The sequence below is a fragment of the Lethenteron reissneri genome, chromosome 16 (genome assembly GCF_015708825.2).
Source record: "Lethenteron reissneri isolate LAM-NWPU_2019-01 chromosome 16, ASM1570882v1, whole genome shotgun sequence".
Classification (NCBI taxonomy): Eukaryota; Metazoa; Chordata; class Hyperoartia; order Petromyzontiformes; family Petromyzontidae; genus Lethenteron; species Lethenteron reissneri.
Genome location: NC_083794.1, coordinates 15,121,283 through 15,145,102, shown reverse-complemented (window position 1 = coordinate 15,145,102; position 23,820 = coordinate 15,121,283). Strand labels below are relative to the sequence as shown.

The 23,820-nt window shown below is 58.8% G+C and overlaps 1 protein-coding gene across 1 annotated transcript; it reads right to left on the bottom strand.

The window, feature by feature from the left end:
* Positions 1-4,250: 4,250 nt before the first annotated feature.
* NWD2 (NACHT and WD repeat domain containing 2) lies at positions 4,251-19,780 on the bottom strand. The gene is made up of 8 exons (XM_061552622.1): positions 18,982-19,780; positions 15,017-15,105; positions 13,249-13,365; positions 11,586-11,777; positions 10,914-11,061; positions 9,827-10,425; positions 5,107-9,198; positions 4,251-4,373 (listed from the first exon to the last, which is right to left on the bottom strand). Exons 1-8 carry the CDS (start codon positions 19,097-19,099, stop codon positions 4,251-4,253), a joined length of 5,478 nt encoding a protein of 1,825 aa, XP_061408606.1. The 5' UTR covers positions 19,100-19,780.
* Between the last annotated feature and the right edge of the window lie 4,040 nt (positions 19,781-23,820).

The following is a 23,820-nucleotide window of genomic DNA, read 5'->3' as shown; positions in this document are numbered from 1 at the left end:
CGGCCGATTCTCACCAACGGCTAAATAGATTCACATTGAACCAATCTGACCCGCCAATCACAGACAATCATCAACCCGCAATGAGCGTTAATTAAATCTTGACTTAAAGCTTTCGTCACTGCAGGAATTCATATTCTTTGGGTCTTTCGGTAAAGTGAACCTATCTCCGTGACTTTACCGAAAGACCCAAACAATACGGCGTTAATTCGTAAATTGTTTCACGTGCATGGGTGTGGTGACGTCAGAGCATCTACTGAAGGACCCGGATGAGGAAGCGCGGGGAGCGCGGCGCTGCTAGGACCCCTGGCGGTGCCTCCTCCCCCGGAACGTCACGGGACATCGCCAGTGGTGTCGCGCTACTTGTTACGCCTCGGTTTGCTGACAAGCCAAATCAACTTCATTTCATTGGCTCTGACGGGTGATCGAGGAGGAACTTTGCATGGTGCCCTGCGCGATACAACCCTGAACTCATTCTAAGTGGAGCTGTGTGAGTCTGTTCCCGGAGCTGTCGTTGGCGGTGCTCGTTCTGCTGCTGCGGCGGCTGATGCTCTTGCTCCAGCAGCGGCTGCTTCTCCTGGAGCTGCAGTTTGTGTCGATGGAACGGCTGAAGCTGCTGCCAAGCAGCTCCCAGTTGCCACTGCAGCAGCAGCTGCTCTTGCTGCGGACTTGCATGCGGTTGCTGATGCTGTTGCTCCACGTGCTTCTCTCGACGCTGTAGCAGTCGCTCCCTATGAGCTGCTGCTGCTTCTGTGGTTTTGCGGAGCTGTTTCGCCGCCTCGGACAGCCGCAACACCACCGCGTCCTGGAAGTGGTGATGGCCCGTGCCATGGTGGTCACCGCGCCACCTTGTTCCCATGGCTCCCTTTCTCTTGAACATCAACTCGGCTCCTCCACCGTTAAGGTGTGCCCATACAATGGTCGCGTCACTACCAACGTCTGAGTAAGTCTGCTTGTTGAGTGGTCCAGATGTCTTGTGACCCCCCCCCCCCCCCCATTTAATTCTCTAAAACAATATTTGTTTTAATGTAACTTTTATTTAAAACAGAAATTAACGTGTAAAGGGCAAACAACTGTTAAGAGCAAATTAATCGGAGGTCACAAGATATCTGGACCGCGCTGTACAATGGACGCAACCTCCGAAGGGGCTGCTGCTCTTGGTGCAGTCGCTTCCACTCGGGGGGATGAAGCGGCGATGGTCTCGGTGGTGTCCCCAACAGCCCCGACAGCCCCGGGCCGTGTCTGTGGGTAAACAAACCCAGAGCTGCAGTTATCTGACCGCACCCCCTGGAACCGGCCCAATATGATTCCGCTGCAGTCGCTAGCTCGATATCACTTCTACCAAGCACGATACAGTCCCGCTCGCTGGCTGGAGGTTTGCCCTCTGGATCTCCGGCCACTGGTCTCCGTAGCCTGCCCTCGACCACCGGTGCCATCTATCGTTACCTCCTCGCCGATTACATTTACAACACCTGCTCGCTTCGATACGGCCAATTGCGCGACTTCTACATTTGAATAACAGCGCCGAAAACTTGGTTAACATGAGCCACATCACCGCTTCCGTGGCTCGTGAAAATATAAATCTGCGGGACCTCCCTCCGTCCCCGCTGCATCTCACACGGCCTCTTGCCCTGCCTCGCCCGTGCTCCAGCTGTTCGTGCTGCCGTGCATACTACGGTGCGACATGGTGCTGTGTGCTTCCTAACGAGCGTTGGCACCGCTGCATGTGCCGCGCTGCAGCGGCCTTGGCGGTGCAGGCTGTCACCGGCTGCACGATGCATGTGGAGGGTTGGGGGGAGGGGGATGCTTCTCCATCTCTGTGGTTTGGTTGACGCTTCCGATGTCACCGTTCCTTAACTTTGATTCTCTTGCGGAATTGTTGCAGCGGTTGGAACCGTCGCGCGTTTGTGGTGTTGGTTGTGCGTTTGCTCTTTAATTCGGTGCGTGGTTACGGGGCCTGACGGATGGGGACGTGTCGCGGTTTTGTGTTTTTGTTGTTGTCGAGGGCACGGCAAGGGGTGGACAAATTTCGGGTTTATCAGCGGTTCCGCAGCTGCTTGATGGAGCCTTTCCAGAGGAAGAATTGGGCTGTGCCATTTCAAAGGGGGCGACAAGCGCCATCTCGTGGTGGTGACGAAGATTGCTGCATTTGCTCAGATTTCTCGCCGTTCGTGTTACGATCCCCGCACGTGACCTTTGTTTTTGCCATGCATTGGATATTTAACTTTATGCGGTCAAAGGTGACCGGATTTGAGGGCGAAGCGTGTCGAGGCTTCCGGCCACTCGAGGAAAGTTTGTAACGATTTGCCGTGGATTGGCCGCTAAATCTGCATCATGCCCTCGCCCCGTGGTCATGATTATTGTTGTGCGTGTTCACCCGGGACAAGTCCGAGTCTCAACTCTCTTCTGGGGGGCTTGATGCAAATTTTCCGCAACACGGAGCGATGTTGGTGCTGCTGCTGTGTGTGATGCCAATGCGGATATATGCAGGGATTCTGTCAGCATTGAGATGTTTGGCCAATATCGGTTACATTTTGTGATTTTGTTGCTAAAATCGAAGCACCTGGTGGAAATCCATGCAAAACAGAACATCCATACTCCACACGGAAAGGCGCCTGGGTCGGGAATCGAACGTCGACGTTTATGGCTGAGGCACGAGTGTCCCCAGCGCACCCCCCACTGCCCCTGTGTTCGTCTTCGTACGTCACTGACAAAACTGTATTGCGAGCGAAAAACAAAAATCGCGAAAATTCTTGCAAACCTAGCATTTAATCTGTCAATTATGAGACGTAACAGCAACAGTGCAACCCAAGACACGCACACCGTGTAAAAACACAGCACACAGCCCTGTGTATCATGGAAAAAAACATCGGCAGTTCCAGAATTATATTGTGGTCCCTCTTGTCTGTGGTCACCATAAACATGACTTGTGAGGCAGCAGCAGTGATGCAAAGATGGCTAACTGGAGTGGTTTCCTCAATTAGGACTCGTCAGTACAGTAACTGTTTTGACAACAGTACTACTCTGCTGATGAGTCCTAATTGATGAAATGGTCCACGGCTGTCTATCTCTTGTGTATCACATCTGCGCAGAATGTAATTGGTGATGACCTAAAAGGGCACCACAAAACAGTTTTTCATGGAACTGCTAATGGATGTTTACATAAATCACGTGGCCGCGTCATGTGTACACACACATGTGCACGTCTCGTTTGAAAATTCTCACAACAAACTCGCCGCGTTGACAATGCAGGGTGAGGGAGTCAACTCCAACATCAGCCGGTTTTATTGCTTAATGCTGCGGGTACCAGGAGCTCGGCCTCGCGGCGCGGGGGAGGCAGGGAGGAGGGGGAGCAGAGGGACGCTGTCATTGCACGCGCGAGAGCCATTAGAAAAATACCATTGCAGGGCCCCAAGGTCGCGCCCGGAGCGGGCTCCTGGTCTGGCCGAGCTGCTGCTGCTCCGGGGAGACGGCGTGGGGGGGTTGCCCCGTGACTCGCCCTGCGCATCGCCATTCATCCGCGTGGGGCTCCGCACTGCCCATCCAGCTCGATTAGTGGTGGGGTAAATTTAAGCTTGTCGTCCAGTCACTGTTGAGAGAACGAGTACCACTGCACTCCGAAAACCAAGGGCGTCCATCGTTGTACGGAGGCGTCGCAGCCATGTGAACGTGGAACGCCGACCAGGAGCTCGGGGTGGCGAGGGTCCGGTGGAGGAATGGAGGTGGCGCCTGAGCTGTAGGGAGCGTGCGGGGGCCACTCTGCGTGTTTCGTCCGATTTGTGGCAAAAACTCGGCGATGTCTCCATTACCACCAATGGAGCGGCTCGGCCCCCAGGGAGGGTGAGAATTCATGATGGCCACTTGGCCAGGGAGCAAACCTGGACGCTTCGGCCTCGCAACTTCACACGCGGGAGGAGGAGTGTTCACTAAACGCGCTCCGTGCTGCACGTACCAACCCAGCAACTTGCTCAAACAACCAACCAAATTAATAAATTAAAACATATGAACGTTAACAGATAAACACACATAGGTAAACAAATCAGCTCATTGGATTCCCAGTCGTTCCTAGGTTTGGACGATTCACTCTGGCCCAAGATAAACACGGACACGCAACAGTTAACCACCCAGCAAAGCACTCGCCCAAGTGTGGGGCAGGGCGCAGGGCATTGGAAGGGGATGGGGGCTTGGTTCTTTCTTTCCAAGGCAGCGGCGTCGGGTCCCCTGGTGGGCACTCAGTCAAGAGTTCATCACGGTCAATGCTGCCGAGGTCGCCACAACGCGGCGCTCGCCATCGCGTCCTTCTGCAAGAGTTTGGCGACTTGGGAGTCGTGGCACGAGGCACCACCACACCAGGCACCACCACCTGGCCTCCGTGTCTGCTCGTCTCGTGGCACCAAGGGGAGTCTTAGGCTGGGGGTCTGGAAATGTGCGTTAGTGCCCCCTGTCGACTGGGTCCTTGCATCACCACGCAGAGAAGGGGAGGGAGAGATCCGGCCACGTTGCTAAGTTTGCAGTCACAGTGGACATTGTCCACACACACGCGGCAACGGCGTGCAATTGCATCTTCAATAATAGTTAAAGTCATTATCACGAAGAGCAGCATCCTCAATCTCATTTCACGGCCATGGGCAAGTATTTTCTCTATCACAAGCATCAACATCCTCTACGATTCTATCACCTGTGAACAGCATTATCACACCCATCCACAATCTCCTTTCATTGCAACAATCATCAATAATTAATGTGATTTTATCAAACACCATCAGTAACCTCGATTTGATTCAATAATCCTCAGCATCATCGTGGTACATGACCACAACGGTATTATTACATAGTCGCCACCCTCAATCGCATCATAACCAGCATGATCAACAAATACGTATCAAGAGGAATGTCAATTTCCTTGAATCCCAACCACCACTCGAACATCATCATCATCATCACCGGCGCTCGTCATCTGGCCGAGTTGTGTGCATCCACTTGCTCCAGGGGGTGGGGGGAGCAGCAGTTGTGGCCGCTCTTGGGCCCCCCAGAGAGGGGCGAGGAGGTGACATCTCCCCCCCCTCCTCCTCCGCCCCCACCACCTCCGCCCCCCCCTCCCATGTTCACGTTGGTGGGTCCCAGCAGGTGCGCCCCTCCGGCGCCCCCCAGGCCCCCCCCACCTCCCCCGCACGCGCCCCCCTTGGTGAACTCCTCGCTGGACTCCCTCCACAGGACGTCGACGGCGGCCTTGTGGGCGTGCACGAGGCGCCGCGGCCTCGCCACCTGGCTGGACATGGCGCTGATGCGGCGGCTGGGCGACGAGGCGATCTTGATCTTCATGGCCGCGTCCACGTTGTCCACCACCGTGTAGGCACCCACGCTGCCGTCCTCGAAGCCGATGACGATGTTGAGGTGGCGCTTGGAGATGACGAAGCACGACGGCGCCTTGTAGAGCGTGCACGCGCCGATGCACTTGCCGTCGGCCAGGCGCACCACCTTGAGGCACGCGGTCACGGCCTGCGCGTTGGCCGGGTCCTCGACGAGCAGCGCGCACAGCTCGTCGCGCCGCCGCTTGTAGCACACGTAGACGACGTAGCGGCCGTCCGTCGACAGCTTCTGCTGCCACACGGCACCGCCTGCGTTCAGCACGCGCAGCTTGCCGTTGTGCAGGTCCAGCACGTTGACGCTCTCGTCGCCCGTCGACAGCACGGCCAGCTTGCCGCTGGGCGAGATCTGGAAGTCCTCGAGGCGCTTGTGGAACTGCGCGGGCAGCTGCACGCGTCGGCGCACGGCCTCGTCCGCCAGGCTCCAGGTGAAGATGGTGCCCGCCGTGGTGACGATGGCCACGTAGTCCGGGCAGTCGGGCAGCAGGCGGTAGGCGAGGATGCGCGTGCCGTCCTCGCACGCGAACTTCTTGGAGACGCTGCCCGTCCACAGGTTGACGGCGAGCAGCGAGTTTTGGTTGAGGCCCACGAGGAAGGTGTTGGCCGCCGTGATGGCCGCGTTCTCCAGGCCAACGAGGATGTTGCACACCTTGTTGCCCGTGGCCAGGCGCCACACGCGTGACGCCTTCTTCTCGCACAGCGACACCACGAAGAGGTCGTTGTGCGTGACCAGCAGCTGCGACGCGCGCTGGCCCGTGATACGGAAGAGGCACTCGCCGCTGCCCGTGATCCACACGAACTGGTTCCCCGTCGCGTCCGCAGACACCATCACCTCGGCAGACGAGGTGAGCACGCACTGCTCCACGACGCCCTCGTGCTTGTACAGCGACTCGATGAAGCCCGAGTGGATGTTCCACCTGTAGATGGTGTCCGTGCCGTCCGTCGTGAACACGCACTCACCGCGCGATGGCAGCAGCACACAGCGGATGGCCTTGCCCGTCTTGTCGACGGCCGAGATGGCGTCGATTGCCTCCATGTCCCACACGGAGAGCACGCCCTTGGAGGTGACGGCCAGCAGCGTGTCGTTCACCGCCGACTTGATGAGCTTCGTCACAATGCCCGAGTTGCCGGGAAGCGTGGCCAGGCACTGGCCCGTGTCGCGCCTCCAGATGAAGATGGACGCCATCATCTCGATGGCCGCCACGATGGACTCGCAGTTGCGCGACAGGACAGCGCACAGGAACTTCTCATTGCGCCGAGCTTTGAACTTGTCGGTCATGGCCCAGGAGAATGTGTCCCACACCTCCATGCTGAAGCGCTTGCAGATGAGCAGAGCGTTCTGCTGCTTGGAGAGCTCCACGCTCGCCACGTCGCCCGCTTCCCCGCCGCGACAGTCGAACTCCTCCACCAGCTGCGGGTTGGTGATCTCCTCCAGGTCCCACACGGCGAGGCTGCCGCCGTTGTCCACCGCGTACAGCTCCTGCGCCTGCGCCGCCAGCAGGATGGCGTGCACGTAGCCCGCCGAGCACTCGGACGTGACGGTGGCGAGGCGCTCGCCGCTCTCCAGGCGGAAGATGGAGGTGGTGTTGAGCTGCTGGCCGCAGAAGGCGTACATGCCGTCCTCCGAGCACTGCGCGCACGTCACCTCGTACCAGCAGTGGCACACGCACAGCGGCCAGCCGTAGTTGAGGTCAATCACGTGCACTTCCGTGCTCCTCTCGAGCCAGGCGAGCGCGTGGTTCGTCGACAGCCGGAAGCCGCCCATCGCCTGCTGCACCGGCTCAGGCGGCGGTGCAGCAGGCTGCTGCTGGTGGTGCTGATGGTGGTGCTGCTGGTGGTGGTGCTGGTGGTGGTTCTGCGCGGCGAGCTTGGGCGCCTTCACCTCCACCTCGTAGAGGAGCGTTGACGAGCAGTGGTCGAACACGAGCAGCGTGTTGTTGAGCGTGGACGCGACGAGGTACTTCTCGTCGCCGTTGAGCTGCGCACTCAGCAGCGGCACGCCGTGTGTCGTGATGTGCTTGACGGGCTGCCCGCGCGCCAGGTCCCACGTGCTCACCGTGCCGTTGTCCAGCGCCGCTACGATCACGCCGGGCTTGGACGTGGGCAGCACGTCGGTGATGCGCACCGCGTTGGTCGTGAGCGGCACGCGCTTGGGCTCGCCCAGGCGGTCCATGGGCGAGAGGAGCGTGACGATGGAGCAGTAGCGCAGGCCCTCGCGGTCGCACACCTGCAGGATTTGGCGGATCTTGGGGTAGACGCGCACAAAGGGCAGCATGCGCTGCTGCAGCTCGGTGGAGAGGGAGTTGGGGTCCTCCATGAGCGCCGGGGAGACGCCGCGCAGCGTGTCCGCCAGAAAGCGCACGTCCTTGTCCTGCGTGAGCGCGTGCGCCGCCTCCATCTCGAGCACGAGCGCGTGCAGGCGGCCCGACTGCACCATGGCGTGCATGTAGCCAAAGTCGAGGATCACGTTGAAGAGGAGGTCGTCCACGCGACCGCTCTTGGTCAGGTGGTATGGCAGCTCCTTGAGCTTCCGGAGGTTCACGAACAGCTGGCTGATCTCCAGCAGGCGACACTGGAAGTTCCAGGGCTGCGACACGGCCTGGCGGTCGTAGAACTCGCCGGCGCCGTGGTGGTGGTTCTTCTTGTCGTGGTTCGGGTGACGTCCCCCCACGGCCACCGCCGAGGACGACGAGGAAGACGCCGCGGCGCCCCCCGCGGCGTTGCCCCTGCGCGGAGCGAGCGTCTCGTGCGGGCCCTGCAGGGGTTTGGGCCTCCCGGCCGACCACTGGCCGGAAAAGTAGTCGGCCAGCACGCCGTGCATCTCCGTCACAGCGTCCGCGTCGCTCAGGTACAGCTTGTTGGCCACGAACACCAGGTGGCGGTTGGCCCAGACGAGCAGGTGGGTAGCATGCACGTCGCGCTCCACCAGGTAGCCCTGCAGCTCCAAGCGCAGCGTGGCCACCTTGAAGTAGGGCACGCGCGCGAACGTGGCGGCCGCCGCCACGGCGCCATCGCCGCAGGCCGCGGAGGCGGCTGCGTTCCGGTGCGCTGCGGCGAGCGTCTCCTGCACGACGTAGTCGTCGAGCGAGAGGACGTCCTCCAGCTCGGCCTCGCACAGCCCGTGCTTGGCCAGGGTGATGTATCCGAGGGCGCGTGACACGAAGCGGGGGCCGCACTTGAGCTCCAGGTTGGCGAAGAGGTTCTCGATGCTCTCGTGCACGGTTCGGCACAGCGTGGAGTCGTCCACGTCCTTGTGCGAGCGCCAGCGTGACACCTCGACCAGCAGCAGGTTCAGGTACATGGGCAGCGTGCAGCGCAGCAGTGCCTCGTTGATGTAGATCTGCTGGCCCGAGGTCACCTTGCGCTTGGCCTGCAACAGCCGCGCCTTCAGCATCTGGTTGCAGGTCTTCTTGTCGCGTGCCACCATCTCCACGTAGTTGTGCTCGTCCGGGATCTTCTTTTTCAGCGACTGCAGGACCCCAAACTTGTTGGGCAGCGTGGACACGATGACCCGCACTGACGAGGGCAACGTCGGGGGCAGCCACCACGCGGAGCGCGCGTCGTCGTCCTCCGCCAGCTGATCCAGCGCGTCCAGGATGATGACGAGCGGCTGGTCGTTGCTCGACGCCGTGAGCAGCGAGAGCCACAGCGCCTGCAGCTCGCGCACCCCCTCTGGGAAGGGCCCCAGCGGCTTGCCGTAGACCCAGGCCACCTGCTGGCACAGGCTGCGCAGGAGGCCGCGGAGGGTGCTGCTGTCGTCTGTGGAGCCCAGGAAGCGCACGAGCACCGTGGGGAAATACTCGGGACCCTTCCGCTCCTTGAGCCATTGGTAGGCCTGGGGGGGGGGGGGGGGGCGGAGGAGAGAAGGGGCGAATGGTTAGAGGCACGGTCTGAAATGTGCATAAAGTTGCACTCATTACACGCAAAGTGCTTGCCACAATTTAACCACAATTACTTCGTCAAGGAGCATAAACCATCACGTGAACTCCGGTCATCCTCGCAGCAGTGACTTTTGGCTGGCCATCAAAAAAAGATGGTCACCGCATTCCGCGCTTTCAGATGCGCTTCTGTGGCTGTCTGGCATGCTAGGAAACCACTGGGGCTACGCACTTTTCCATCTAGATTGATAATTAATTTCTTTAGAACTTAGTTTGTCTGTCTACCACACCTCCGATTAGTATGGTTGGCTAGGTACGGTGCGAAATAAGTTCTACATACATACGTGAAACTTCACGTGCCATGAAGAAGGGCCATTGCTCGAAACGTTGCCCGTTACAGATTTTCCCTTTTAAGGGGAGCTGTGCAGCAACAAAGCAAACAGAAATTTGAACAAGAACCACAAACACAACACCCCACGGCAAGTTGACCGTGCGCAAGGTCTGAGCACGGATGATGCGCGTAATCAGGGGGGGTTGGGGAGGGGCGAACTCGCTGCACGACGCACGCTCCCCGCCCGCTCTCACCCGCGCGGCCGCCTCGGCCATGAGCAGCGTCTTGCCACTGCAGGGCCCGCCGAAGACAACGAGCGGGAAGACGCGGGAGCGCCGGCCGGCTACGTACTGCCCGAGCACGGCGAGTGCGTCGCACGCGTAGGCGTACAGCGCGCGGTACGTCGTGCACAGCGACACGTGCTGCAGCACCTCCTCGTAGGCGCGCTCCGTCTCTGCGTCGCACGCGCGCGGCACCGTCGTCTCCATGATGTCGATCATGTCCTCGTAGAACTGGCGGCAGAGGCCCTCCACGTACTGGCGCTCGAACTGCTCCGTGTAGCCCAGCCGCGCGTCGCACAGCGTCACGGAGGAGTAGACGCGCAGCTTCGAGTCGCTCACGCACGCCGGCACGAAGGAGTCGCGCAGCCGCTGCAGCTTCTGCAGGGCCCTGGGGTCGCGCGCCACCTTGGCCATGCCAGCCGCGTCGGGCGACGAGAGGTCGAGGTAGCGGGCCATGCGCGGCACGCAGGCGAAGCGCTCCGCGTCCTGGATGCTGCGGATGTAGCAGACGCAGCGGCGCACCTGGCTCAGCGGCTGCTTGTCCAGCGCGCACATGAACTCCTCCTCCACGCCTGCGCGGAATAGGGGAGGTGGGGGGGCGTCGCAATTGTGTCACCGGCGCCGCAGCTCATTCATTTCGCTGTACACGCGTGTTTTGGAGGCTGCGTAACTGGGCGTGGTGGTGATGGCGCGATGACATCATTTGCGACCAGAGGCACCTCACGTGAACCCTCTGTTCAGGGGGCGGCTCCCAGTCCCCTGCATTCATCCCCGGGGCTCACACTGCCGCTCTCCACCCCCACCGCTTCACACCCACGGCACCCCTCCGGCTCACGGCTCGTTAGAGGCGTGAAGCCGCTCAAGGCTCCCTCGCGTCAACTGCGTCCTCCATCCACTTCGAGGGCGGCCGTGTTCTTAGCCACGGCTCGCCTCTGGCTGGCTGAAGATAAAAGCACGGCTCTGAGACGGCTTTTCTGAGCCAGAGACGACAACGACAATGATGGCAATGAGGATGATGATGAGGATGCTGATGAGGATGATGATGAGGATGATGATGTACCTGAAGTGAAGTACTTTTGTGCCTGGCCACTGGTGATGAGGCCGCGTGACTGGCACAGCGTCACCGCCGCCTTGAGCACGGCGCGCATCTCGGCCGCGAGCGACATCCAGGCCTCCCGCTCCTCGGCGCGGCTCTGCCCGTCCCCCTGCTGCCGCCACGCGCACCGCCGAGGTCAGTGAACAGTCGTGCATCTTGGGGTTGCTCATAACGTCTGTTCCGACGTTTCGCTCCACATTCCTGTGGCTTCAGGAAAAAAATGTAACTCTTTGTATTTTACCAGTTAAGGCCCACTGAGCTATATAGCTCGTTTTCAGAAGCGACTGGCCACAAATGATAGCTCAGCGAAGTGGCTTATCATGTGGAAATTGAGAGCAAAACACTCTAAACGCATGTTTCTAAACGTGGAGGCAAAAACCAGAAGACCTGGAGAAAAATCCACACGACCACCATAAGAACATGCAAATATACAGGTGTTAGGGTGGGGATCGAACGCACGACCTCCTATATACCAGGCACGGTAGTTAACGTCTCACCACCGAGGCACCACGGTGCCAAGATGACGGAGTGAAAACGTCAGAGATTGTTCCAAATGTATACACGGCACAAACAACCCGTATTCAACATCGGAGTCTTGATGATGGTAACTGGTATGGGGTGGGAGGGGCTCCTCACCGCGTCCCCCCGGGCCCCCCGGGGCAGGAGGTAGTACGCGGGCGGCACTGCGTTCTCGTCTCGCCGGTACCATTCCTCCAGGGCGCGAGTGCTCAGGCCGGCGCCGAGGGCGCTCTCCAGGATCCGCTCGAACTCCGCCGCCTCGATCTGTCCTGGGAGGCACGCGTCCCCATAGCGCTCCCCAAGCAGCCCCTGCAGGGTCGTGGTAGGTGGGGGGGGGCATCTCAGGTTAGCACGGTTGGCTCCACACGGTGGGACTCAAGTTCATCATGGTGCATGTGTAGTGACATAGAATCGGTCACGTAGCAGCATAGCGCTGGCTGCTGGCAGGGAAGGGGATCTGCAGCTTGCAGCAGCCCTGACTGACAGCAGGCCACGTGATAGACCAGAGAGGGATGTAGGGGAAAGGTCACGGAAGGGGCACATCGAGAACCCGCTAATAGGTTCCAGAAGGAGGCGTGGCTGGGGGCGGAGCCAGACCACGCCGACAGTATAAGTGGCCCCGGGAGGGGAGCTCGGGGCTGTCGTGTGGAGTCTTCACCATCTCGGCCTCGCCAGTCAGGCGGTCTACCAGCTGTCCTGACTGGGAACTGTAGTTACGAAGTGTTACTGTCAGGCCGTGTTAATCAACAGAGTGCCTCCTACTCTTAGTGTCTCTGAGTCAGTCACTCCGCATGCATAGCGGCATAGCGGCATGGTCCAATCATGACCAAGCTCACGCGCTGTGAAGGAGGAGGGCCATCGGGCGATCATCCCATATCACAGACGCCCCCTTCCCCGGAGAGATGGACAGCACAACCTGGGCGGTGCGATGACCCTTGCAGCAGAGGGGGTGGGGGGGAGGATACGAAGCTGGGGGGGGGGGGCAGTTTCACTCTTGCCAAGGGGCCCCCCTCCATCCTTTCAGCCCCCCCTCCCCCCCGAATTCTACAAAGAGCACTCCTGGGCGGGTGGGGTTTTGCGGAGTGAGTTGTCCCGAGTTGAAGAGTCGAAAGTTGCAGCAGCAGCAACAACAGCAGCAGTAGCAGTAGTAGTAACAACAGCAGCAACAACAGCAACAGCAGTAGTAGCAACAACAGCAGCAGCAACAACAGCAGCAACAACAGCATCAGCAGCAGTAGTAACAACAACAGCATCAGCCGCATCAGCAAAAACAGCAGCAGCTGAAGCATCATCATCAGCAATATTAAAAAGCTGCATCAGCAACACTCAACAGCATCAGAAACAAGAGCTTCAACAGCAGACCGCATCTGTGGCATTCACAGTGGCATCAGCAACAGAGGCATCAGCTGCAGCAGTAGCATCAGCACCAACAGAAGCAGCAACAGAAGCAGCAACATCAGCAGCAGTGACGCGGGGAGTGGGAATGCGCCAGGAGCACACAGTGGGGGTTACTGGGGCCGTGTGTGCATCGGGTCTGCTGCCAGGGCTGGCGTGTTACCAGCAGGGCTAGTATTAGTATCAGGCCTATAGCATTAGTATCAGGGCTGGTGTTACCAGGGCTAGTGCTATCAGCGGTGCAAGCGGTATCATTAGGGCTATTTCCAGGGCTCGTGCTAGCAGCTTTGCTATCAGCAGGGCTAACTCCAGGGCGGTGATATCAGCATCACTAGTGGCAGGGCTGGTGCCCCAGTGGGCGTGTAGCGGTTGGGGGGTGACTCACCACGAAGCAGGGCCCCACCGAGGTGCGCATGCACTCGAGCAGCAGGCGCGTGCGCAGCTCCCGCACCTCGTGCTCGTGCCACTCGCCCGGCTCCATCCCCCAGAACACGTCCACCGCCTGGGGGGGCGGCGGGGGGGGGGTAGAGGTTGGGGTCACGTGCGCTTGTCATACAACCCTTTATCGCACATCGGATTTAATCCAGTTTCAATAATTATTCTGATTGGTGGATCACACAGGGATTGGTCCCTGCTGTTGTTGAACAGGAATGCCCCTTCAATGTTCAAAAAGTACAATGACTAAACAGTGACTACTAAAAAAACCAATTTATGTAAGATAACTATTCAAATGACAATTTCAAAACTGGGCATCAGAAAACGTTTAAAATATACTTCTCATCAGGTCCCATTGTGTAAACAAGTGCAGTCATCGACTCGTATCATCCACGATCTCTACTTGCCTCGCGACGTGCTATGAAGAAGGTCCATTGCCCAAAACGTTGCCTATTACATATGTTTCCTTTTTAGGCCTCACACACAGCCTTCTTGACAAACGTTTACATCTGTTGATTGTGCACCACTGCCAACGCATCCACAGCAGCAGCAACATCACCGGATAATCTGCGAAACATTTCGTGGGACTGCCTGCACAGTCTCGACACAGAATGCCTGGACATTCCGGTAGTAGCCGCTGTCTGGCGGTTCAAGACGTCTGCCTGGATGATCCGTCCCAGAGAGTCAATCGCTTTAGCGGGGTGCGGTTGCAGGCTACGCGTGCTGTGGTGCAGCGTGTGTGTTGTGTGTGCAATGCCAATGCCCTGGCCTCGCCTGTTCCTCCCGTGTTAACCCCATCACCTCTATACAGCGCCATCACCTCTGTAGCCCCACCACCTGTGTCACACCATCTCACAGCACTGCGACTTGCAGGGGGGAGTCTCGGTAGGACATGCGATTGAGGAGTCTCTGTGTCGATGTCATTGCCTCGAACCGAACCGGTGCTGCTCGGTTATTCGGCGCATGGTGGGTGTAGAACCAACCCATGGGGTGTGATGGTGTGGTGTGATGTCTGGAGTGATGGGTGTGGTGTCAGATGGTGCAGCGGTGGTTTTGATTGAGAGTAAAGAGATGGTCTGGTGGCGCTGATGTGGTATTTGTATGGTGGCGGGGTGGTGTGCGTGGTATGCGTGATGTGGGAGTAATGTATGCGGAGTGTGTGGCATAGCGGTGCGTGTTGAGTCTCCGTACTATGTACAGCAGGATGTATGTATGTTCGCAGCGTGTGTGTGTGTTGCGGTGTGGGCTGGATGTGTGGAGTCTGAGGGGCGTTGGTGTATTGTCAATGTGGAGTGTGGCGTTTGTGGTTTGTGTGATGGTGTAGATGTAGCGGCGTCGTTGGTATGGACTCTACATGTGGTGTGTAGTGTGGTGCGGGGTATGGTGTTTGGTGTGGGTGTAGCGTGGTGTGGTGTTTGGTGTGGCACATGCGTGTGTGTGATGTCACCTCCTGGGATAGCGCACTGCGCTTTGAGCCCGGCCACCAGAGATCGATTCCCACTCACGATCAACAGCAGAGGCGGGTCTGTGACCGGGTTCTGAGCCCTTCCGAGGTCGACACGGTCTCCACCGAGTACCTGGCGCGGTGTGCAAAGCGTCGCCACTGTGGAGACAAAGGCGGCCGGGCGTGGTGCGCCGTGCCGGCTCGCTCAAAGCACTGTCGCCCAGCGTCTGTTCGAGGCGCACACGGGGGGCGGATTCGTCTGTCGTCGCCTCACCTGGAAGTCGAGGCCGTAGTTGTCTCGGCAGAACTCGCGCAGCTTGGGGAAGACGTGCTCCCGCAGCGCCTGCCTCTCCGCCTCCGTGTCTGCAAAGAACGCCTCGATGAGACCCCATCCACCATCTCCCCCCCCGGGATCCTGACCCCCCCCCCCCAGGGTCCTGACCACCCCCGCCAGGTACCCTGGTCCCCTCCCCTCCCCTCCCCTCTCCTCCATCTGCGCCCGCGTCACCCTCAATGCTGGAGGCTGCCGACTTCTCTGCAGTGCCGCGTGGGAACGGCAGGCGGCACGGCGATTGTATATGAATCCATCTGTGCGGAACTTGTGAGTGCTTACCCCCATTCGTATGCGTGGTGGGTTTCCTCTGAGTTATCGGGTTGTCGCCCACGGGGTAGCCACACTCTCATCATGGACCAACCATCCCAGCGTTGGTCGCGCCCTCCTGCGGAACGAGTCCTGAGACTCGCTAAAGCTTCGCGTGGAGGAATGAAGGGGGGGGGGCGGTGAGCGGACCGTGCTACGAATCCGGCGATTGCCACAGCCACGGCTAACATCAGTGGCTAGTGAGTGAGAGCTGAACCCCTCCTCGGGTAGCCACAGGGTGTTATAATTGTCCGGTGTTCGTGTCTCGCCGCTCTCCCCCACCTACCGCACGTGGTTCGCGCCACCCTGTGTACGCTGCACATGGCCGTGTGCGACTCGGAGTGTACCATCGCGTGGAGGGGGTGAGTGGTGGTTCTATAACCGGTTACGGTAACCGGTATCACGGGGATGGTCGTACGATTAATCCCACTTGCAATTCATGTAACTGTCGCGATTCCAGAACATTGTGTTGAATTAATGTAACGGCCTCTCGCGGCTGGAGAGGTCACGTGAGCCAACGACGTACAAAAGGTAGGCAAACAGAAAGACATCGATCCTTAATCCAAGCGCGATTCGCTGCACGTGCCGTGAACTTAAGCATCAATATGAATCGATCGCATAGCTCCATCGCTAATTGGCGAGCAGAGGAGTGAGCTGGTCACGAGACGCAACGAGTGAAGGACGCGACACAGACGCAAAGATTACACATTTAACCTCGTGAAATGTGCGGCGCAAGTGCGCTTAGCGAGCACTGGTGAAGCCGGCACGGCGCACGTGGAGGTGGCATGGACGGGTACGACCACCGCGGAGATGGAGCGATGGGATCGGGGTCGAGTGCAAGGAGTGAGACGGATCGGAGCCAGCCCCGTGGCTCTCGAGGGATGCTGACGACGTGGCGTGTGGAAGCCTTCATCCAGCAGTGCGTAGACCACGACTACTCGTGCTGATTAAGATATCCGAGTGCTATGTTTTTTTGAAGGCTGAGTCGATCTACAGGGAATCCCAGATAATGTCGAGGTTCTACCTGCCACCGATTGTTATCCGTGGTGGTGGTGTACTAAACACAAGTAATGTAGCAGCGTTCGTAGCGCAGTGCCCGAATCACAGCGCCACCGCTCTCCCCGCACGCGGCAAATAGGTGTGGTCAGCACCACGCCCGGCACTCATTTAAGGCTGAGTTGACCTACGCGAGCCCCACACATCCCGATACCACTTGCCATTAATCTAATACAAGGCGATGGTAACTGATTCTAATTCTAGTTGTGCTCTAGAAGGGGAAAGAGACTGTAATTTGGCACTATCAAAAAGTGTGCTTATTTTAGTTGTATAGATAGCGGGGTATTTCATGCAAGTGTCGTCTCTCGCAATCGCTCACAGACGCGAGCTGGAAGGCAGCAGCAAGCGAGTGTTTACCCAATCTCTGCCGTTCGCTACATGTAAGGATGTGTCCAGCCAAAGGATGAGAGTTATACACGTGGGAGGAAAGCGGAGCACCCGGAGAATACCCACACGCGCGAGGCGTCGACACTATCGTCTATCTCATGCAGGTGGAACTGATGGTGTCCACATCTCTTGCTCTGCCGCCTTCCCCTGGCGAGCCAGGATCTACGGCTCCTTCTCGCGGCCCACGGGAAGGGAGGATCGCAACACCTCCGTGTGATCCGACAACCAAAACACTTTGGGATTTCCGCTCATCGCTGAAGCAATCCGACTGCCGAAATGTTCGATTTTGATAGACCAGAAATCACGGCCCAGAGGTTTAAATGTCACTGAAAGGGCATGGTCTGCCTAAAGTTCTGCGTTGCTTACAATGCCGTGCTAAACACCAACAGTACCGTGCTAAACACCGTGCTAAACACCAACAATACCGTGCTAAACACCGTGCTAAACACCAAAAAGTCATTAGCCCCTACGTAGACATGTGAAGACATAGCCAACAGATAGCGATAATTGAGTATATCTCTACCATGTATATACTATACAGCACATACACGAATATCCCTTGTATAAATTTCGATTTAAAGCTTTCGTGACTGCAGGGATTCATCGTCTTGGTTCTTTCGGTAAAGTCACGTAGAAGGGAAATAATAAAATAATAAAAATAAAACATAATAAAATAATTAAAATATTTATTTTATTATGTTTTATTTTTATTATTTTATTTTTATTATTTTATTATTTCCCTTCTACGTGACTTACCGAGAGAACCAAGAAGATAAATCCTTTGTATAGCCTACAGAGGCTGTTGGGGCACGTGTTGTTCGCGAGCACCTATTAATGCCAGCACCACGCCCACTCACCACCGTGCCCGAGTGGCGACGTTCGCACGCAGCTTCACTCGTGCTCGAACTCATCAGCCCTTTACGGTCGAGTCGGCCTCGAAGAAGCCAGGACTCGGGTTGCCGGGTATCGAGCGCTCTGTGCTGCGCCACCACTCGTAGATGGCACGAGGCTATTGTGACAATCACCCGGAACGCCCCCCACCTCGGAATCTAAGCAAACTCGAGCCTGGATAGTGCTTGGATGGGAGACCACCATGCACAGCAGGCGTTATATGTGGCGGGGCTACGTTGTATGGTAGTGATTCTATGCCCCCCCCCCCCCTCGTCGATGTTAAATTTCCTCACCAACCCGCAAATAACCTCCACGACGACCCGCACGGCGTGGGGAGGCCCTCATCCAGCAGTGGATCAACACGTGACACACGTGACACACACGGATCGGCGTGACGTGGCGTGCGTCTCACGTGGGGCGCGCCATGCCGCCTCTTCCCGCATTATTCCGAGGTGTCTCGGCACCCTCACCAGGGGGGGTCTCCGTGTCTCACCAGATTTGCTAATTGAGCTTAAAGACCCCACAGACGGGTAGAGGTGTAAGGGAGTCTCCCTCTCTCTGTAAGGGGGAATCGGCGGGGCTAGCGATCAGGGGTCGTCGTTCCTGCCCAGTGTCTTTAACGCGTAGCGAAGGCCGCGGTTTTACGCATTTTTTTCCTGCGCGATCCATTCCGGGATTTGCGTACTGCAGGCGGTGTTTAAACGGCTGCTGCCGATGTCAGCTCGCGTTCGCAGCGAAACCCGGCGCGGAATCCTCCCCGCCCCCTCCCGGGTGGAGCTCGGAGCGCGCGGTCGCGTGCGCTCGGCGTGGTGAGTTTCTAGCGCCGCGACAGCGCGCCCCTGTCGCGACGGAACGCGTTACATCACTTCGACATTCATCAGATCAATCGTCGTCGTGTCTTATCCACTGCTGGATCGGGGCGCTTTCGCACAGCTGTCGCATACCACGCACGATTCTGCAGCGAGATCACGAACGCATCGTCCCCGCGCGTGAACCGTTCCGTGTGGTGGGTTCACGCGCGGGGAGATCTCTCAATCGCGCGCGCGCGCTCAGAGCACTCGACCAATGTCGTGGGGCGCGCGCAGAGACATCGCGGGGACTGGGATGATGATGATGACAATGAGCAGCGCGCCTTCATCCATTATCCCGTGGTCCCGCGCTGGCCCAGGTGAGGGAGTGGAGTGAGGTGGGTGGGTGAGGGGCAAGGTGAGCGTAAGGTCGAGCCCCGGGGGAAGGGGGGGGATAGGAGGGGAGGGGGGCGTCACCTTCAGGATTGGCGCTGATGAAGACGCGCACGCATCGCGCCGCCGACGCGGGAGGGATGGCGGCGAGGTGGCCCCTGAGCACGGCGTGTCGAGACGCCGGGTCGCGCAGTCCCGACATGACTCCGCCTGCACGCGGGGCCCTGCCCGGGCCCTGCCCTTCGTCCCTGCCCGGGCCCTGCCCTTCGTCGCGCGCCCCCTCCCCGCTCGCCTCTGCCCCGACGTTCAGAATCCTTCAGCGCGCGCCGCCGCCGCCGCCGCAGCGGTTCCCATTGACCGATGACCCCACGCAGCTTCCTCCTCGTGTCTTGATAACGACACAAATACAATGATCACGATATACCAGCAGCAGCAGCAGCAACGGCGGCGGTGGCGGTGCTAATGTCACCAACTCGGCGCTTCGTCCGCCATGCTCCTAGACTCCCCGGTGGCCGGCGCGGCTGGGAGACGCGGAGCGCCGCATTGCGTCCCCCTGGCAGAGGCGGCGGAGCGCGCGGGAGGAGCCCACGGACCTCGCGCCCGCCAGCCCGGACGGAGTCGCCACTCGACTCCCTCGCTCCCCGTGCTCGCTCGCGGGAGCCGAGAGAGCGCTGCGCGGTTCACGCGGTTGCGTCAGGGTCCACGCTGGATGGCGAGGCGAGGCGGAGAGGTCTCGCGTCCCTTCTTCTCTAGCGGTGTCTTCAGCTCGCCATCACCCCCCCTCCCCCGCCTGTCGCCCTCCCCTCTCCCCCCTCGCGCTCTCTTTAATTTCGCTAAAAGCCCACGGAGCGCGTGCTGTCAGCGAGCAGCGCCACCCCCCCCCCTCCTCGGCGAGTCTCGATCCAGCGGAGACCACACTTTTACCACGGACACACACACACACAAAGACACTCGCACACGCACGCACAACACACACTCACGCACGCACACTCGCACGTACGCACGCACGCGCAACCGCTGCAAGCACCCCGCGACTCCCGTCTCCGAAGATTCGTCCCACAAAGATGTACCGCAAATATTGTTCGAATTACTGTTATGATGACGGCGAAGTCAATGAAGGACGGTGACGGTAGCGAGGATGTCGGAGCTGAGATTCCCTCCGCGGGAGAGTCGCGGGCACCGTGTGAACGAGAGGAGAGCTCGCGCCGCGCCTCCTCCTCCACTCGTCTCTCGTCTCGCCCCGGCCCGGTCCCGTTTGGTTCCCGCGCGCCGCCCGCCGCTAGGGGGCGGCACGCGTGGGCGTCCCGCTCAGGGCGGCCCTTCGCCGCGGGGGCTGGCCCCGCCCTTAGCGCGTGCAAAGACAAACATCCCCCGGGTAGCCTTGAGCAGACTTTTGGGGCAAGTGCTGTTAGCGCGCACCTATGAAGGAAGGCACACGGCGCACGAGGGAGTGGGTGGTCAGCGCCACGCCCGCCTGCTTTTGTCTCCCCGGTGGCGATGTTCACACATCGCACCGGGTACTCAACCGAGGCTGAACCAACCTAGGGGAGGCCCATGACCGGTTCAGATAATTATCGTCACCGGCCGGTGTTGACTATGAGCGGGACTCGAACTCGTGTCGCCGGGTTCGTAGCCCGGCTATTACCGCACGCACGCACACGCGTACACACACGTGTACACACACGTGTACACACACGCGCACGCACACACGCGCACGCGCGAATGCATAAGTGCACGCGCATGGGACAAACCTAGACACACGACAATGAGGCACGGAGACACGTTTGAATAGACACGCACGACAGTAACCCCACGGGTGAGCAGGCGCATATATACCGACACGCACACAATGCACGTACAGACGCAATCACGCGTTCATATACGCGTGCGCACACACACGGGAACACACGTACGCCGTCAACATGCACACATGTACGCACGTGTGTGCACGCACACAGATACACGTGGCCATCTGTTTTATATACACATGCATATTATTTTCACGCACGTACACAGAGACACGAATACACCCACGCGTAGTGTATACACACACACATGCAGTCCTACAGACCGAATCACGCGCACGCACGGGCACACGTCCAGTTGCAAGCGCGCGCACACACACGTGCATGCGCAAACGTACACATTTACACTTACGTTCACATATACACGGACACGCATGCCTACGCACACAAGCAAACGTACCGTACCGATACACAAGCACACAAAGTACATATTCTGACAGGATTACGCATCGATAATATCGGGGTTTTTTGGTCAGATCGCGTAAATATAAAACAATTCTACGTGTTAAACAGAATTACGCATACGCGCGTACGGCCACACGAGATACGCGTGTCGGATCGCCGGGTCCAGAGCGCAGCGCGCTAACCGCGACACGACCGCTCCCCACTTGTGTACACATCTCTCCAGCATCGCCTTCACGGACTGCTGCGGCAAGTGCTGTTCGCGAGCACTTATCAAGGCCGGAACGGTATACGAGGGGGTGGGGTGGCCAGCACCAGTCCCGTATCACTCGCACCGGTGTCAGCCAGCGGGTTCATAGCGCAGCGAGACAACCGTTACACGACCGCTCCCCAAACTCGGAGCAAAAAAACAAAGATCCCCCGTACAGCCTTAACAGACTGTTGGGGCAAGTGCTGTTAGCGAGCAAACTCGGAGCACACACACACACGTACACAGACGTACACAGACGTACACCCACGAGCGCTCGCAAGAATCTCGCTCCACCACAACCGTGAACCCCTCCTCTCAAGGCGGAGGGGAAGGGTGGGGGGGTCTTGTCGTGGGGCCCCGACCCCCGCGGGGCCGCGTTCACCTCGCAATCCCGCTCATGAATAGCGGGGCATTAGAGCCGGGATTTCAGACCGAGAAGATCGATGGGCGGCGCGCGCTGCAGCAATCGGAGGGAGAGGGGGAGGGGGACATCCCGCGGGCGGGGGTCTGTGTGGGGGAGGGGCGTTTGGAGGGTGCGGGGGGAGGTGCGGGGGGAGTTGGGATGGAGGGGGTGGGGAGACGAGATGGGAAGAGATGAGATGTGATGGGGAGTGGGGAGATGAGATCCGGGGTGGGCGGTGATGGAACTGGGGGGCGGGGTGGTGGGGAGATGGGATGGAGGGTGGGGAGGTGGGGGATGGGATGGGGGGTGGGGAGATGGGATGGGGGGTGGGGAGATGGGGGGTGGGGAGATGGGATTGCGGGGGGGGGGGGTCTCATGCCGCCGCGGCTGCGCGCGCTGATAACGGCCGCGCCGTGCGAATCAAAAAGGAAAATTTTGAGCGTTCGGGACATTGCCCCCACCCCTCCACTCCCCACCCCCAATCCGCAACCCCCCTCCCTGCAATCCACCAATCCCCTCGCCCCCCCCCCTACGGGGTAGAACTGCACGTCCGCCCCCCCCCCCTTCTCTCATGAGCAGCTCTTATCTCGTAGCTACACGCCTGGGCTATGCGTCCCGGGCTATGTGTCCCGGGCTGCTCGACTTGAAGTGCCACCGAAATTCCAACTAACACATTAATTGACGTTCCGGCGCCTCTTGCGGACTCCAGTGACGTCAACCGTAACGCTCCACCCATGCCCTATGACGTCGGTGCGGTGACGTCATTAACGACGCTTCGCTCAAAGAATTCACGGCCGGTGGCCGAGACGGACGACAGAGCGGCAGCCAAAGGAGGGAAACGCGCCCCTGGGGGACCCCCCCCCCCGCCCGCCGCGGAGATGGAGCAATGAACTGAGCGTCGTGTGCAGGTGCCTCGAGATGCGGATTCCTGCAAGACGGCGAGGAATGGCGACGGGGGAGGGGCGGCTTTTGAGAGCCTTCAGCAGAGGATAGATGGGGTGGCTTGTGATGAGCGTAGCTTGTAACTCAGCCCGCGCGTGTGCAGCTGCAAGCCGAGAGCTGCATGAGTTGTGACTGGGAGCCACATTGCTGGTGGGGGGGGGGGGGGGAGTCCGGTGCGATCTGACAGCTCGCCAGCATTGATTCAAGAAGCAAGCCTGGCTCTGCTGGTGAGACACTGACGTGTCGAAACCGGTGCAGATGCTTGCTTTGTCTTGAATCAATTCCGCCGAAATGACGCACTTCCCACAAGGCCGTGCAGCTGCTGCTGGTGGTCTGTGTCATCAAGGGTCCGTCTGCTTCACTCGCACCGCCCCCGCGCATTTCCGCGTGACGAAAGTGAAATGTAAGCGATTTGGATGTTCGCATGAACCCCTGCAATGTCTTGACGTTATTGTCTACACGGCTGTACCATTTGAAGTAACGTATAGGCCTTTGGCTTTTGCAGGATCCGGTTTGAGCAGGGAAGTGCCAGGCGCATTCCAGTGGTCATGGACACGTGGCGTGATATTTGGATGTTCTAGCGAGGTTGGTCGCATTTTTGGCGAGAAAATGTTGGAAATCGAGACATTTTCCCGGGAATGTCTACGGCGATAGGAACATCCTCGGTTGTATTCACGTCTTTCTCCGACGTCACCGTTTGGGAGATACAGAGCGTGACGGATGGATGGACCGACACTTGTGAATTATATATAGAGTATATATATAGATGTGGAGAGGCGGGTATGAGGAGGAGACATTGCTTGCTTATTTATTTTGTATGTGCTGTGGGGTAAGCTGCCAAGGAAACTAAAGCGAAGGTGAGATTTGTTGGAAACTTATTTATTTCCCCCCAACCGCGACGGCTCCTTGTGGGCACGTGGATCATAATGGACATCCCTCTGGACGTGAAGAAGCATTCCCTCCCTGTCAGTGTGGCCGTGGAGAGTCGCCGACATGGCAGGACAGGAGAGCACGTGCTTTTGAATCGCACTGTGTGCCACGTGTTTAATGGTTATACAGGGTTATCTATTAGGTACACAGGATGATTTTCGGCCCTTTGTCAACCCACTGCTGGTGGGTTA

Excerpts from the sequence above, each read along its gene's own strand:
- NWD2 (XM_061552622.1), bottom strand. The coding sequence starts at position 19,099 with ATGTCGGGACTGCGCGACCCGGCGTCTCGACACGCCGTGCTCAGGGGC. Across the intron at positions 15,106-18,981 it reads CATCAGCGCCAATCCTGAAG|ACACGGAGGCGGAGAGGCAG; the intron begins GTGACGCCCCCC and ends CGTTCTTTGCAG. Across the intron at positions 4,374-5,106 it reads ACCTGCTGGGACCCACCAAC|ACACGGAGGCCAGGTGGTGG; the intron begins GTGAACATGGGA and ends CGAGACGAGCAG.